Source organism: Rhipicephalus microplus, chromosome 5, assembly GCF_043290135.1.
Source record: "Rhipicephalus microplus isolate Deutch F79 chromosome 5, USDA_Rmic, whole genome shotgun sequence".
NCBI lineage: Eukaryota > Metazoa > Arthropoda > Arachnida > Ixodida > Ixodidae > Rhipicephalus > Rhipicephalus microplus.
Window position 1 is genome coordinate 3,730,329 of NC_134704.1, and position 17,563 is coordinate 3,747,891.

At 48.9% G+C, this 17,563-nt stretch overlaps 1 protein-coding gene across 1 annotated transcript; it reads right to left on the reverse strand.

Annotated features, from left to right (window-relative positions):
- Positions 1 to 1,238: 1,238 nt before the first annotated feature.
- Positions 1,239 to 2,990, reverse strand: LOC119175109 (hdc homolog, cell cycle regulator). The gene has a single exon (XM_037426345.2). It carries the CDS (start codon positions 2,475 to 2,477, stop codon positions 1,377 to 1,379), a length of 1,101 nt encoding a protein of 366 aa, XP_037282242.1. The 5' UTR covers positions 2,478 to 2,990; the 3' UTR covers positions 1,239 to 1,376.
- Between the last annotated feature and the right edge of the window lie 14,573 nt (positions 2,991 to 17,563).

Sequence of the window (17,563 nt, forward strand, 5' to 3'; positions counted from 1 at the left end):
CCTCAAAAGCCCTTCGTCAGGTATCGGGATTAATACACTCGTAACATTGCATTATAATTGTTCTTATTTTGATTTATATGTGGGGTTTACAGTCCCAAAACCGCCATATGATTATGAGAGACGCCGTAGTGTAGGGCTCTGGGAATTTCGACCATCTCGGGTTCATCAACGTGCACCGAAATCTGAGCACACATGCCTACAGCGCTTCCGCCTCTATCGAAAATTTAAATGCAGCCACCGCAGCCGTGATTCGATCCCGTGACCTGCGGGTCAGCAGCCGAGTACCATAGTTCCTAGACCACCGCGGCGGGGTTTCTTTTTATTTTGGAAGATATTGTGACCATAAGGTGCACTGTTTTGCCCGTAGGTGCACCCAATGTCCGGAAATATGGTTTTTATAATTGCGCTATCGACGAAAAATAATTGCGCGTGATATGTATTTTAGGCGAACAAGTTAATTCTTTTTTCTCAGAACCACCTCCGAAATTATATAATTGGGTCTTATGCATAGACGGTAAATTTCATGACCTCGTCCTCATTTGGGCACATATCCGTATGCGAATTTCGTGCACCTTGTTCGAGATATGGGGCCCTTGTGTGTGGCTCCACTGGCAACAAGTTCTCCCGCCGGTAGACGGAAGAGGAAACGCCCGACACAGAAGCATGAACCACGTGCGTCTCTCCTGCAGCCCACAGCTGGGCCTATTTTCCTAGCCCATACTAAATGAGGCTTGAACACAAATCCGCGGGCACTCGGCATTTCGTTTGCTGCAGCAAGCAAAAATTTCAAACAAAATTTACCCACGGAGCATCTAGTTGTTGAGTGAACATCAGCTTTTACGCAGACTGCAAATGAAACTTCCGAAAAAAAAAAAAGAAGGTCTACAAGTTTCAAGACAAGTAATGAACCTCGGTCACTCTGCAATAAAATTAACACGAAGTATTACACACCGTACAAACGTATTACGATATTTGCGCTACCCGAAACTATTCACGCTCGGTAAGTAGCTCATGCCGCAGAGAGACGCACTACCCTCCCGAGAAATTTAGAAGCACGCAGCGAAAGCTGCAGAGCAACACAAATATCGTCGTGCCAGCGCCGTCGGCTGCCGACCCTGAAAAGTGGGCCGCCAGACGCGCGCTATCGATTGTCCTTGGCAGTGAAACGGTCGGGGAAAAGCGTTCCTTGCCCTGGGGACTTTTGGGTCTCGTTTCTCTAATAACACAGGAGGCACACACGCATAGAAAAACAACTTTATTCACGATTGCCTCTCCAGAGACATTCCCTTTTTTTCTGTGTCGCAACATGTACAAAAAGCTGAATGAAAATGACATTTTACAAATGGGAAATGCGCCAGTACGTACCGTCGTCACACTCACAGCCTGACGTACGTGCTGAGCGGCTTGACGAAGTGGTAGTCCCTGGCGCCGCAGTGGGCGCAGCCGACGCAGTGGCTGTAGTCGCTGAAGTAGCTCCGCGAGGAGGCGAACGGCCGTCGGCAGCTGCTACAGCGCAGTCGCTCCTCGCAGCACGGCGTGGCGGCGAATATGTCGTACGCGTACATGGTGCCCAGGATGAGGTGGCGGCCGCTCCAGCGAGCGCCGCACGCGCCACACGCCAGCGGCCAGCCTTCGAGGCAGCGCATGCACACGGCGCTCAAGTACTGCGCCCTCTCGTCGTCCACGCGCACCGGCACCGAGCCCGGGCTGTGCTGTCGAGGAGACAGGAAGAGCGTGCCGTCTACCAGCGGGTAGCGGTCGAACACGCACATGGGCGCCTGGCACACGACGCAAGCCACGCGCGACGTTTTGTTGGCGCCGAGCGTGTTGAGGATGAAGCAGCGGATGTCGTCGCCGTCGTCTTCCATCTTGATGTGGTACGCGTTGATCTTGTGCCGCGGAAGCGCGTTGAAGGACGAGTAGTCCTGGCGGCGCGAAAACAGCTTGTGCGTCGGCGACGGCGGGAACTCGGGCGACGACGAGCTGGGCGGGCTGCCGGCCGAGCCCGTGCTTGACATGCTCGAGCTGCGTAGCCGCGGCACGCTGCTCGGTGGTTTGTTCAGGCTGGGCTTGTCGTTGCCCCTACGTCGTCGCTGCTTCTTCTTGGCGGCCGCCGGCGGCACCCAGTCGAGGTCCTTTCGCAGGTGGCCCTTGCCGCAGCGGCAGCCGCACGCCTTGTAGGCCAAGTCGTAGCCTTTCTTGGTCCACAAGTTTTGCAGCCGCTGCTTCTCGCTCCACGAGCGCGCGCGTCCCGTGGAGCGAAGGAAGGAGAGCACCGCGTTCTCCCACTCCTCGAAGCAGGCCCTGTGCATCAGCTGACTCTGCGGGCAGTGTTCGTTGTTGCAGATCACCCTAACCGCACTGTCTGCGAGCATCGGTTCGTCCGAGTGACAGCCCGTCGGTACGCAGCACAGCTCCATCGCAGCCGCAAGGGCGTCGTCCGCGTGACGGACTCGGTTGTCGCGCTGTTGCGGCATGCTCTCTCTGCGGCCGAGTGCACAACTGGCGCCGGAAAACTTTCCGAGAGGCGTGCAGGGGCGGGGCTCCGGTCGTCGCCGATTGGAGAAAGCGCGCCATAACTTTCGCCCTCGCCCAGTCCCCGCAATCGACGTGATGTTGTAATGCCGCTCTCGCAACTTCCGTGTTCGAGGACGGATCAAGTGGAGAAACTTGAGGAGGTGGTGCAGATACCGTTCAGCCTTTTCCAAAAGGCAGCGTCTTCTGCGCCGCGCGGTGCAGCAGCCACCAGGCTAAAGTGAGCTAGAATACTTTAACCAGGCGCCGGAAACTCTCAAGTTCCCGCGATAGCCGTAGAGGGCGAAAAAATCGACCGCGGCGAGTTTCGTCAATTGCGCGTATAGTGGAACTACTAACGCCTCTTTTAGCGGTCGGATAAGTTAGTGTGCATTTTCTCTATCATGGGCGCTCAGCACGGCTGACATTTTTATTTCAGCATGTATAAATAAAGGCAGAGACTGCTGCGCCGCGCGGCGCACAAGCCACCCCTACACAAAAACGGCGGCTGCGCCGCACAGAAGTGACGTCATACTTTTCCGGCTAGGCGCTTTTTTTGAATAGTCGGAGTGTTTAATTGTACGTCTAGACGTAACGATAGAAGCTGTAAAAGTTACGTCCAAATGCAAAAGTAAAAAATAAAATGTTAGTTAGGTCCAGCGTGACAGCAATACAAAACCGCCTTGTTAATCCTACCCAACAAATTCACAGTTCTGGCGTAGTTGGTTAAAGCGGCATATCAAGCACTGGTGAGTGCGGTGGTTCAAGCCCAATTGCAGCCTTGTTACTTTTTTTTTTTGTTCGCGCATGCATTGTTTAAACATTTGCGCTAGCTCATCGGCCTCCCGTCAGCCTGGCTTGCTGCTGGTGGTGTTCCTGTACACAGGCCCGTTAATATTCAATGTTTGATGACTCTCGCAGGATTGGCACTATTTGTTATGACAAAGTGGTTTGCGAATTAATGCTCTTAATCGGCGAGACGCAAAAGGACACGAAAAACTCAAACGCAGCTGGCTGCATTGGTTTCTCAGGCACACGCGTCAGGAATGTTGATTTCCACGTTTTATCTGTGTTTTGATGACATTAAGGCGCACTGCAACGTAGAAGAAACTTTATGTCGCTCAGTGTACCATCACCTGGCGAGGTAACCGGCAGGCCGCTTCAAAATACTAACGTGCCGCCGCAATGGTCTAGGCTATCAGCAGTTGATAAACGATGCCCAAGGTGAAGTGCCGACGGCGTTAGCCCATCTAACTACAAAACAGCTTGTCTGCCTTGCTGAATAACACGCATGGCCAGTGATAGCACGAAAGCATTTAACGGATGGGAATGGTCATACGTGTTCGCACTAAACAAAACAGGCGGCAATGCAGTAGCTTTGGCCTTCGGAGATCACAGGCTTCTTAAGAACACTACACTAAAGTTGTATCCATCCATCGTAAGAAAATGTAACTCAATAAACAATTGTATCGGGCCAGTTGGTAAGGATCCATCTTGCTGGGACGCGCAGCCACTATTACAAAGAACACACAACACAAGCGCTTAACTTCAACTAAACGTTTATTGCAAACGCCAGAGTTTATAAAGGGGCTGAAAAGAGAAAAAGAATAAAAAATGGCAGACAATTGTCTGCCATTGTTAACAACATAGTAATGTTGTTAACAACATTACTATGTACGGGACTGGCACGTGTGCTTTTTGTTGTCTACCATTTTCTATTCTTTTTCTCTTTTCACCCCCTTTATAAACTCTAGCGTTTGCAATAAACGTTTAGTTGAAGTTAAGCGCTAGCGGTGTGTGTTCTTTGTAATAGTGGCTGCGCTTCCTAGCAAGATGCACCGTAAGAACACTTCGCAGACGCACTGTGGTTTCATGCATGTATGTGTCCGGTCGGTCACACAAGAACTGTGCAAAAGCATTTATTTCATCGTCGACCCTGCCCTTTGCGACAAGGAAAACCCGGCAGCAAGGACACTTTCACCATTGACAACAGCACGCTTGCATTGCAATCTAGAAAATGCAGTACGTCCAACAACGATAATCCGCACTTCATACTTAATAAATTTATGATGCACACACTCAGACGAGCCTGCGGCGCGGTGGACGGCTGCGCTAGTTCCAACCTCCACGTTCGTCCTGCTTCATGTGTTTGCTTGATGAACGTGGAGGTTGGAGCTAGCTCGGCCGTCCACCCCTTCCTCCGTGGAAAGACATACCTTTGTACCGATCCAAGCCAAGTTGAGTGAAAATAGAGTATAGAGTATTACAATATGGGGTAGTGTGTTCAGGAAAGAGCCGTGGCTGCCGCAGTTGGCATCGACAGCCGCGAGATGAGGCCACCTAAGCGTGAGCTGTCACCTCACGCATTGCCCTTTACGCACTTCTTTGCTTTGATATCAGTAATAGCAAGGATTTAACGTCCCAAAACCACTATATGATTATGAGAGACGCTGTAGAGGAGTGCTCCACAAATTCGACCACCTGGGGTGCTTTAACCTAAATCTATAGGTACACGCACCTCAGTATTCGCGCCGAAATGTAGACGCCGCAGCCGGGATTCGATCCCGTGACATGCACACGTCGCGCTTAATAGTCTTGTGTTTAATCGCTGACACGTCTGCGAAAGGCTTGCTGAATCGGTGTGCTCGTACTGCATTCAAAACGAAACGCTAAAGCTGCAACGCACGGTCCGAATGCAGGTCTAACAAACGACGGCCAAGCAGTCATCCCTGGGGAAACAGCGTGCAGTTTTTAAAGCTCGGTTGGTGAGCGAATGAAAAATCAGGAAGATTGAGGTATCGAAGGGGCATCATAGACCCGAAAGTTTCTTGTTATGTTACTGCTATATCGAGTCGTATTCTGCACACTGCGACTTCCTTCGTTACTCGCGCGGCACCGTTCTTGTCGATAGTTGCATCATGCAATTGTAATTATGTGACTAAGGTGACAAAACTGCGATTTGATTGAGGCATGCCGTAGCTGTAGACCTGGGAATAGTTTTGTCAATCTTGGGTCCTTAATCGTTTACGCGCCCGCCGAAATAGCGCTGCTGTGGCCGGGATATTGCACTGTACAGTCAAAAGGAAACATCACTTGGTACCACTGTCAGATTGTAAGAAGAAACCCTTTATTTACGAGAACGCATAATGCAGTGAATAGTAACACCAATCGAATTCACCGCCATTCCATGGAATTATCAGTTCGTGATCACTTCATCACGGTGGCACTTTTATGAACACCGACTGATTTTCGCGTGCAGCTTTTTTTTTTCATTTAGCTTCTCGAGACTGGTTGATACCCTTCACGAAAAAAATGAAGCCGTGACAGCACGTACATTACCTCTCTCTTTAACACTAGATGCGGTGCGATCAAGCGCATATAAATTGAAGGTAAACAAAGCTTGAGTAAGCGTTCCAGCAAAGCTGCAGTCTCTGTAGTGTTCGCCACCTTGGGTTCGTAGTCAGCAGGAAGGTCCATCGATGAACCTGAATCAGTGACCTCACTCTCAACACAGAATGCGTCAGTTTTCTTGGAGATGGTAGAATCAACCGCCCAGTTCTTCCGTTTTCTCGTAGGTCTTGGATGCGGCGCTTTCTCCGATAAGCAGCTTGGAGCGTTGGGAAGTAACGTCGGCACGGCGTCCGGCATTAGCTCTGGTCTCCTACGTAGTACGCCAGCTTCCGTTTATAACGTGCACTTAGTCTGCGAGGTCACATCAAGGCTCGAAGTGTAGCTCACATACAGAGCAGCTTTCGTTCACGGTCCCATCCTTTCAATGCAAATTCTGTTCCCGAACCTTCCTCCGTGCTTCGTTTTTGGGTGCAGCGAAAAGCGACGGCTGCTCACTTTTTTTCCAATGATATACCTTGTTTCGCACTTAGGTGCAAAGCAGTGTCATTGCCGCCGATGACTCGTCATTGCCTCATTGTCGTGTGGCCAGCAAAAAACATTGCCAGAAAAACTTTCGTTGAGTGGGTGCGAACACAAGCAACAGGTCACTGAACAGCACCCGAGAAGGCAGAGCGGGTCCTGCCAGCCTATGCTACGGCAGCGTCGCCTTGAGAACCGGTTTTTTTGTCCACGTGCGCTGCTTCACGCGATGCATGTCGAGAGAAGGTGCCTGAACACACGACCCCATATTCTACTACACTATAATTGCGTTTTAGCTATTTTCCCCGTGTCGTAGCAGCCATAGAGTTTCTTAATATACACCCGAGGGAACTCTGGCGCTAGTGTCTATGGGAGCTGCAACACACGGTGCTTGAGCGAGCATGGGAATGATGGATAGTACTACAGTGTACTAGAAGGGGGCAGTGGGCTCACTCTCCAGCGGAGGGTATGCAGAGGGGTGGCTCCAGAAATGCCACACGTTTGTGGTTTTCTGGTTGCACGAGCGACAGCGCTGCCATCGCGATCAATGGAAGAAGTTTGGGAGGGACGTTGCAGCTGAGCCGGTTAAGTAGTGTTAGTGTATGGTAGTGTATAGGTCTTCTGTGGTTAAGCAGTGTATAGGTGTTTTGTGGTTAAGTCCTGCAGAGCAACAGAGTTTGAGCCACGTTGAGTGGCTGTGGACATTGTTGCGCCGAGTTTTTGCCGTCAGCTTTGAGCGTTACGCACCACGCAAGATGACAGTATGCTTTACAGTGCATATTGTAACCAAGCCGCGACAACGGCAAAGCCACTGTTAGGCGCCTGGGTGTCTAACAGGCAACGTGTTCGTGAAGAGTAAGCAGTACCTGTCATTGTTTGGCGTCCTGAAGGATGAAAACAGGCCGAAGGAATGCGAGAAGAACCAGCACAGAGCGGACAAGCTTCTGGAAGACACCAACGCAGTTTGCGAACTTCACTTGCAACCGTGTGTTTAGCTTAAGGACCATGTGCATATTATTGATGGAAAAAAAGTGCGCATACCTCATCCATTATCCACGCCGAGGCTGTTTTCAACTTGTTCGGCTGATTAACTTTTGTGACCGAGGAGGCCTCCTTCATCCCTCAAGTAAGCTGTACAGCTTCACGAAAAGCTCGAGGATATTTTCACAGAACGTTTTTGCCAGAGTAAGCTGCACTCTGACAGCATTATGGACATACTGACAATTGTTCAGCGTAGACTCTCGATTGAAGTTGGTTGCAGTGTGCACGCAGCTACCCTCACAGCGAAAGTATTTACTTTTACGTTGTCACACGTCTTCATTCAATGTGAAAGGAATAAACACTGACGAGGCAGGGAAGCGGCAGAGCGCCAAGCAGCTGAAGATGAGCCGTCACACATGTAGTGAATAAGGTGTGTAAATCAGTGGCTACATGGTGTGCTTCAGTTCTTGCAAATAAGAGCTTCGTGTCAGGAGCAGAAGCTTCGTGTGTATCTTTATTTAGTTTTCACTATGTCACTCCACATATGCCTAACATACGTGCATCTGCATAATTATGATTATTAATAACCCCCAGAAAACTGTTGTGCCATGGTATACAACTGAAGCAGAACAAAAATTATTTAAGCACTACTATTTCACCTTATAATAAAGGCGCAAACACAGCCAGCTCGCCTGCATGTTAAAGCTCTTCTAGGAAGTGAACGTGCACTGTTTTCTAAATATGTCGTGAAAGGGCGGACATAATCTTGTTGCGAATTCTTTTTAGGTGCGGTCTACACAGCATGAACCGTACGTTTGGTCACTGTATCAAACCACATAATGTGTGGGATACATCATCATTTTCGATGAGGTGTTTTATTCGAGAAAACACGATGTGGTATGAACAAATATAGTGCTTATCAGGAATACTCAACTAACTCAAGCACACACCCTCCGAAACCCCCCTCCCCCCACCCCCCACACACACAAATAAGCGTTAGCTGCGTCGCACTAGAAAGGAGAATGCACAGACTGCGCCGGCTGCCATCGGACAAATTTTCGGGAAGCTGTATCACAAAAGAAAAGGGAAACGCTGTGAAGCGAGAGCACCAGAAGCTCCTAATATCAGAGGACAGTCAAAGCATGCAAATTTATTATAAATATCGAATAAATGCACTTTGCAACTTTTACGAGCGGCCATCGGCGAGCAGCTTCTGCAGGTGAAGCTTCTATTGAAGATGCCTGTAGCGCCATCTCTCTTATGTGACGCCAAAAGCGTCAGAGTAGTGGCGGAGTAAGCCCACTGCGCTCTTCTAGTACACTGTAATAGACTAATAGTACCACGGAAGAAGGTGAAGAGTACACACATTTTGTCTGATTTTCGTACTTCTGGCCTGCTTCTGGCTCCGTGTGTGTTCGTGTGGCCTAGAGCTGTTTTTTATGAAAACATAAACTAGCAAATTTTCACTGTTTAGGCTTCGCAACCCCATTTTTTTAGGCTTATCATCTCGAATGAAGTCACTAAGTTCAAAAGGGTTTGTTTTTTTCTTTCAAAACAAAACCGTAACAAGCAATAAACGAAGCCGCAAGTATGATTCACCGCCCGCAAGTACGAAAACTAGGCAAATGTGTGTACTAGTCACCTTTCCTTCCTTTGTGGTACTAGTCCTCCTCCATGGTACTACCCATTATTTCTATGGTCGCTGAACGAGACGGATGGATGTGGCTGTACCCTTTAGATCGGGCGGCGGCTAACGTCACCTAGCCGTAATACTTAGTGGATAGAGTTTCCCAATATTCGCTAGAGGGAACTCTGGCGCTAGTGTCTATGGGAGCTGCAATGCACAGCGCTTCAGCGAGCATAGGAATGATGGGTAGTACGCACATTTGTCTAAACTTTGTACTTCTGGCCTGCTCTTGGCTTCGTGTGGCTTGACGTGTGTCGTGACGATCCGAAACTAATGGAACCGGGCTCATCTCTGAGCCAGCGGGACACCTTCAGCGAAATCGCTTCGTCCGAGTAATAACAGGGAGTAACAGCTCACCGACAACGAAGCAACTACGAGAGAACGCGTGCTAGATGCACTGACAACGGCGCGTGCTTTCACGTCATTAATTCAGCAACTGTACAGACAACACGATCGGTCGGGCGCCTTCTACGGTTGCATTCCGCCACGCGGCCGGCGCAGCGTCCTGCCACTGTGTCCGTGTTCCGCGTGAAACTCACCGCGCCCTATCGGAAAAAAAAACGAATGGTGGGCATGGTGTAAACCATCACCCGCCATTATAGTGGATTAATGTAGTGGGTGAATGGTGGGAAACGCCCACCATGGCGCATGGTGGGTGGTGCAGTGCCGGCAACACTTGAGCGCGAAATGACGTCAGAATCACCGTGACGAGCTGCCACAAAAAATAAAAAAGAATTCTATAAAAACGGTATAAAAAACACCCGTCCCGTAAAAAAACAAAAACAAGGCGCCACGGAGGATCGAACGTGCAACCTGCGGATTCTCATTCGAAGACGCTAACGACTGCGCCACACCATTTTTTTTTCTTTATATCCGGTAAACTTCACAAACGGGTTGCTACGCTTAATATATTACAATTCACAACGAACAATACAAAAAACTTGAAAATAACTAAGCCCGTCAAGCCTTACTATGACACATCACGTTCTGGAATTCCTTCATGGTCAGTAGGGCTTCTACCCTTTCTACCCATAAAGGTACACATTCGTCTGTTCTTACTACCTCGAGTAATCTTGAGATGCTTTCTTTAAAATACTCTCTTGCTGGTCTTCTGTCTGGGTCACAATGAAATCCAGCCATTCTAGAGCGCCATATGCTGTGCAAGGCAGTCATAATAATAAAATCGAAAGGTAATCCATCCTCGTTCTCTATATCCAAATAACTGATCCCATGAGGATCTAACGGGAACTCTTTTTTGATTGTCCTTTGTAATACGTCCCAAAAATAAACTCCTTCCCAACAGTGCAGGAAAACATGGTCGATAGTTTCCGGTTTCTTACAGATTAGACAGTGAGATCCCCAAGGCATATAAAACCCACGCTCCTCTAGGAAGGTTCTTACAGGAAGTGTTCCAGTGTGTAATTTGAAAAAGAACGTTTTCGCACTTGGAGCTGCTGGCATTTTTTTAACTCGTTTAAGTACATTCTGACCCTTGCGTGCTGTATATAGCGCTCTATACAATGGGATGGGGAGCATCGTGTCACATAAATCTTTGTACAGTTTTTTTCTTTCCAACAGGCCAAAGGTAGTCAGTTGAAAACCGAACACACAAAAACCGCACGCTGGCCACAACTTCCTTCATGTATCCTTGCACAGCCCCTGTGGTAACATGAGTGCTCACAACAAATTCGGGCAACAGTCTACTTAGTCTTGTTTGACACACTGTTAGTAGGAAAGGATCTCTTGTCTCGCGAAAAAAGAAAAACCTATTTACCAACTGCTTGATAAACAGATGTCCTAGCCCAAGGCCTCCGCACTTCACCCGTCTAAACAAATTTGTGCGACTGCACCTTTCCCAGTTAGAACCCCACACAAATACTGCAAACACCCGATGTAATTTTTGCACATTGACCCGGGAACAGTACAGCACTTGCATCACATACCACAGCTTTGACACAAAAAACCAGTTGCATGCAGTAGCCCTAGCAAACATGGACAGATAGGTTGCATTCCACCTATTCGCTTTCTCTTTAATTTCTTTCGTTTGCTGTGTCCAATATTCATCAGTACTTTTGTATGACTCGAGCGGTACTCCGAGATAGTTAACTGGCGTTCTTGTCCATTTAATGGCTGCAAAAAATTCTGGTGTTGAAGGCCAATATCCATGCCAGAAGCCGAGGCATTTACCCCAGTTTGTGTGGCTTCCTGTAACTTCGGCGAAAGATTTAAGACTCTGATTGATTCTTCAATACCTTCATAGGAAGTGCTACAAATCGCAACATCATCAGCGTATGCGAGTAGTTTGACCTCTGAAGATTGTACTCTAAACCCATTAATGATGTCATTCTGCAATATCAACCGACATAATGTTTCAATATAGATGCAAAACAAAAGTGGACTAACAGGGCAACCTTGACGCACTGAGCGCTCAATTCTAATGGGGGGGTCCAATGTCTTGTTAATAATTAGTCTCGTACTACCATTCCGGTATGCCATGGCTACTCCGTCAATAATTATCTTACCAACATTAATGTGCTTCAATACTGCAAACAAAAGAGCGTGGGCAACGCAGTCAAACGCTTTCTTCAGATCCAGCTGGAGTATGGCCACACGAGCTTGACTGGTGTCAACACATTCGAGCATGGATCGCATTTTATGTACGTTTGTAGCTATGGACCGACCTTTGATTCCACACGTTTGGTGTGGACCGACGATGTTTTTTATTACTGACTGAAGTCTAGCTGCCAAAATTTTCATTAATATTTTGTAGTCTACGTTTGTCAGTGCGATTGGCCTGTACGCTGTGACGTGTCCGAGCTTTTCAACCTCGTCTGTTTTCGGAATCAGAACGGTGCGCGATTCACCAAAGGATGGTGGTAATTTCTTTTCCTGATATGCCTCATTAAAAACGCCCGCAAGTATTGAAGACAATTCACTTTTAAAACATTTGTACCACTTGGCACAAAGACCATCTGGTCCTGAAGATTTCCCGGGATTTAACTTATCAATCGCCCGTTCAACTTCAGATGCAGATATAGATAATTCTAAAACGTTTTTCACTTCCTCACTCACTTGCGGCATGCGTCCTAAATATTCTTCTTTGAATCTTTCTAGGTTTACCTGTCTACACGCAAAAAGGTTTTCAAAATGACTTGAAAATACGGATAAAATGCTGTCCGTATCGGTTACTTCGTGACCGTCCTTCTCTATTTTTTCGATATGATTCCGTCGAGCGTTCGTTTTCTCCACCCCTAACGCTCTTTTGGTTGGCGTCTCTCCAGCCGCTAAAGCCTCAGCCCTAGCACGGACGAGTGCACCGCGGTAGCGTTCCTCGTCAAACAGAGCAAGTTTCTGCTTAATATTGCGTATGTCAATTTTATACTCTCCCGGTTGTTTGCACTCCAAGTCTATTAGTCTTTCCAAAGTCTTTCGGAGTTCTTTTTCTTTCTTATTCCTTTCGTAACTCAATGCGCAAGAACGATCAGTAGCTTTTATTTTTATTCGCTGCTTCAACTCTTCCCATTGTTCTGCAAGTTTAACTAAATCATCCATTTTTATTTCATTGATACAGTTCATTACCTGATCTAAGAAATATTCGTCAGTGATCAAAGTGGAATTCATCTTCCACAGCTCCCATGATAAAGTTCCACCTTTTGTCTTCTCTCCCATATCACATTCAACTAAACAATGATCACTGAAGTGTATTGGGTAGACAGCATGTCTTACAGTGGGCTATTAATTCAAGCGACACGTAAATGCGATCAAGACGCGAATGGCTATTCCCCTGAAAATGTGTGAAACGCACATCCCGCGTTCCCTCCATACAGCTGCCCACGTCTTCTAACTCGAATTCAGTAACTACGTCCGCTAGCGTCCTACTACTTTTATCGTAAATGGCGCGTCCATTTGCTCGATCTCGCCCGTTGAGGACGCAGTTAAAATCACCCAGTAATACATATTTCCTTTCCAAAGTGAAGTGCTGCTTTAGGCTTGAAAGAAAATTGATCGCTCCTCGCAAATGGTTGGTGCATAAATACACACTATACGCCACTGACATTCATTGAATACAAAATCACAGGAAACCAATCTACCAGACGGGCAAGAGAAGGTATCTTGCACTACCAGACCCGGTAACTTCCTAATAAACAAAACACAGCCTGCAGAAGTGCCTATTGCTTGAGTTACAATTGCGTAATAACGCGCCGTAAACCTCAGCACCATGCCCCAGGTCTCCTCCTCACCGTCTACTTTTCTTTCTTGTACAGCTAGTATATCTAGATCATGATCCACGAGCAGCCTGTAGACTTGGCTCTGTTTCCGCTTGGCGGCAAGACCTCGAACATTTAACGTTGCGACTCTAAGTTTCGGTGAAAAAGCCATGTCTACACAATGAAGAAGTTAGCCCGGGGCATGATGCTTACCTTCAGCGTCTAGCATAGACGCTAGACATCTTCGGAGCCTCCAGGTGGACCCGTGCCACTGGAGGGCAAAGGTGGCCAGTGTTTGTCCAATGTCGGGCTGGGACGCAGCCTTGTGCTGCTGCGTCTGAACGAAGTCGCCTTCGCAGGTGGCCCCACTTCATGCTTTTCACTGGACACCTCACGCCGTCCTGCATTCTGCTCGCGGGGTCTTTTGCTTGACGCCCCACCACTGATACTCTCGCACGACACTGGAAGTTCGGTTAATACCACTGGCTCCGGCACCTTCGATGGGGTGCTTGTGAAGCCTTCTTCGGTTTGGCCGGCTGGCTCTTGAGTAACATCCCCAGATTCTATGTCTGCTTGGATTGTTGGTTCATCACCACCAGTCGGTGTGGCAGTACCTGTTGAAGCTTCCGGGTTCACCACGTCGCCTGCGCCTTTCGCCGCGTCTTCAGCCTCGGTCATGTCCCTCACCAACTCTGCTGTGTCTTCACCTTCAGCTGATCCTAAAGCCGATGCATACGTGCGCATGCACGCGTCTTCGCTGTGGCCAAAACGCCGACAACGCGAGCATCGGGATACCTTACACTCTCTTCTAACATGGCCGGTACCTTGGCAGCGCAGACACTGCATTGGCCGACCAGGTGCAACCACAAGTGCCAGTTCACCAGCCACCCTGATTTGATGCGGGAGATCTTCAACCTTCACGCCCCTCTTGAGCTTAAGAAGCACGGTTCGTGTGGTTGACCCCTTGTCGCTGACTCCTTGGACATGCCAATTCTCCCTGGTGACTTGTACGACCTTCCCATAAGTCGCCAACGCCGTTCTCACGTCTTCATCGTTGACGCCATACAGCAGCCAGTGAAGACGCAGCCGCACCTGCTGATCTTGGGTGTCTACGATGATGCAGCGTCGACCCTTGACTTTCAGCTCTTTCACGTCCAGCAAGCGTCTCGTAGCGTCCACGTTGTTCATGGTGACTGCCCAGACATGATTTATCTGGTAGGCCCCCAGTGCCAACACCTACGGCAGCAGTCCTGTAGGTCCGAGCGCGTCTCGGAAATATTCTACTCGATACGGTCTGCCACGCACATCACCGTGTAAAAACACGCTGTTTTGCGCGACACGTCCCTTGGGCTGTGGTGGCAAAATAATCTCGTATCCTGCGTCTTGGTCTTCGGTCATCCTGTTACCGCGGCTAGTTTGTGCCGCAAACGCCGCTCCAACGGAGCACATGATTCTTGCGTCCGACGCGCGTGAGTGCCGACGAAAGAATGACTGCGCCACACCAACATGACGTTCATTGTGTGTTAAATACTCAGTTGGCATACAAACTTACGGTTCAACTTGAGTTATGTTTGTCGTGTACACAACATAGACAAGATCTACACCTGCTACTAAAAATTGCACATTTATTAAACACAAGCAACTGCGGTCTGTAACGATTGCCACTATGTTATTGGCACTAGTGCTATTTTTTTTACAATTCACAACTTCAAGAAAAAAAAACCAAGTGCACTGGGGAGCAGCAACAGTTTACCGGCGGGATCTGCCAAGTTTAATATCTGTTTCGCGCTTGTTCTAAAGGGCGACATCTGCTCACGCTTTACGACGCTTCTAGGCTCATTCCATAGATACGCCCGCCTAATTTATTTGATTGAGTATTGGGATGCTTTTCGCGCAATGTAGAGGGCGGTCGCGCCATCGCAATGCTGTAGCTCTTTCGCTAAAGCAACAACTACATAACGGCTTGGCCAAAACGAATGCAGTGTGCCGGAAACATTACGCTATCATATTGGTTCACCAAGCATACGAATTGCCACGTCTGAGTTCTCGTACAAAAGCTAGAGAAGTGCCGGCGAGTGCGACCGGCGGCTGTCGGTGAGAAGACACTTAATTACGTTCTCTGGGAGTGCTTTAATCGCGTCGCATCGATGTTTGTTGCTTCTTGAGCGGACACCATACACAATGAAAAATGCTTCATTTAGGTTAATTGATGCCATGGTTGCGCTGTATTGTCATACGTAATCGTCGAAATCGTGTATTCTGAAACCCGGAAGCACGGTTAACACAATTGTATGGGCTCGGTCGGTAGGCCTAACCTTTGGTGGAAATCATGGTGGTAGAACATGTAGTGTACAGATCCCAGCTTGGTACACTATATAAATTGCCCGCCATTATAAGCCCACCAATCATCTGCTTACTGCTTCTCAGCATTATCGCGATGGTGGGCAGAGCTTCTCAGCTTGGTATACCATGTGGCCCACCATAACAAGCAGCACCCATCATCTGCTTAGTGCTTCCCAGCATTATAGCAATGGTGGGAAGAGTTTCTCAGCTTGGTACACCATGTAGCCCACCATAATAAGCACCACCCACCATATGCTTAGGGCTTTTCAGCATTATCGCAATGGTGGGCAAAGTGTCCCATTATTGCCCACTATCTAGCCTCTGCTTTCCACCATCATTTCAACTTTACCCATCATCTGTACACCATACCACCCAGTATGTCCCGGCATAACCACCATATTTTCCACTACGTCCCACCATAGCCATCATAATTTCCACCATGCCCACTATTATTTCCACTACGCCCACCATGTTTTCCAGTATCCACCATGGCAATTTTTCCGATAGGGCGGCGTCAGCATTCTGCGTCTGTGGTGATTTTGAGCACGGTGCTAGTGACAGTTGAACGCCGTTGCTGTTACGTTGTGATTACATGCAATGCTGGTGGAGAGTGTACCAGGCGGAACAGAAAAGGTGTTTTAATACGCACATGGAAGTTGTTACTGTACACACACAACACGAAACTACGTATGTGCACATGGTCCTCATGGCGTCTTGCTGGGCTCAACAGCGTCGTCCGTTGTCACAAGCAGGAGCACTACTGCTCAACCGTCACTGACCTGCAAGGCGTTCGTCGTCATTCAGCTTCGTCATGGTGCCCAACGCAATTTCGCTGAACACTAACTGCTTAATCCGCCGCACGACACATGAATATGCACTTGTTCTACGCACTATAAAGGGTGCTTACCAGCGCAAACGAGAGGGCAGGAGGGGACAGGAGAAGAGACGAGACAGAGCGCTGACCGCACTGTGTCCGCGTTCCGCGTGAAACTCACCGGCGTCAGCATTCTGCGACTGTGGTGATTTTGAGCACGGTGCTGGTGACAGCACCGTGCTCCCCCTACGCACTGTTGAAACCTCGTGATGGACAAAGGGATTTGTAAACATTGCTAAGAGCAACGCCTCCTCTAAACAATGCCTGGGGAATGGCTCGCGCTCCCAGCGGAGTTGACCTGCCTTCAGTTTTGAGCAAGCGCCGCACGGTGGCGCTCGCGACCAAGACTATTTTCACTGCGACGGGCGGTACCAGCTAAGCGTTTTTGATCTGCGGCCCACATGGGCGCGTCAATCGAGAGTTGTTCGAGATTTGCAATTGTGCACAATTCTTTCGGAGGCTATGCAAAGTGTTGCGTTGTTGCACCGTCCGCCACAGGTGACGCTAGCAACCGAGAACATTTTCAAAGTGAAGGAGAAGAAGGGCGTGGCAGCTGTTTTTTTTCTCATGCGGCAGGCATCTTCCTAGAGGAGGCGTTGCTAAGAGTACAGTAACTACCAGGAGAACACTGCGTAACCAATAACGCGGCGCAGAGCGCAGATATTGTCCGCCACGGCTCAGCACGAGACCTGGGGAGGCACACATTCCGCCGCCAGCCGCGGTCGCTCACTGCTAGACCAGCTCCACTGCGTAACACGTAACCATAGCAACGCCGCCCATTGTGCCTAGTGAGTATGGCCGCCATGATGTCATTTCCGCCACACTTTTCACGCCCCGCGCCGGCTGGGCATGCCCTCTCCAACACCTTTCCTTCCTCCGTGCCTCTCCAACCTTTCCACACTACTACAGTGGCTAGAATAGGAAAGAGTGATGAACGGGCCGGCTAGCGCGTAACGTCTTGGGAGGAAACCGCCAGATGCCGCTGGCACACGTTTGCACATCACCCAAGCTGGCGATGCACTGCGCATGTATGAGACGGGAATCAACCACGCGCGCGGGCAACGCGAAACATATAAAATGTATTTT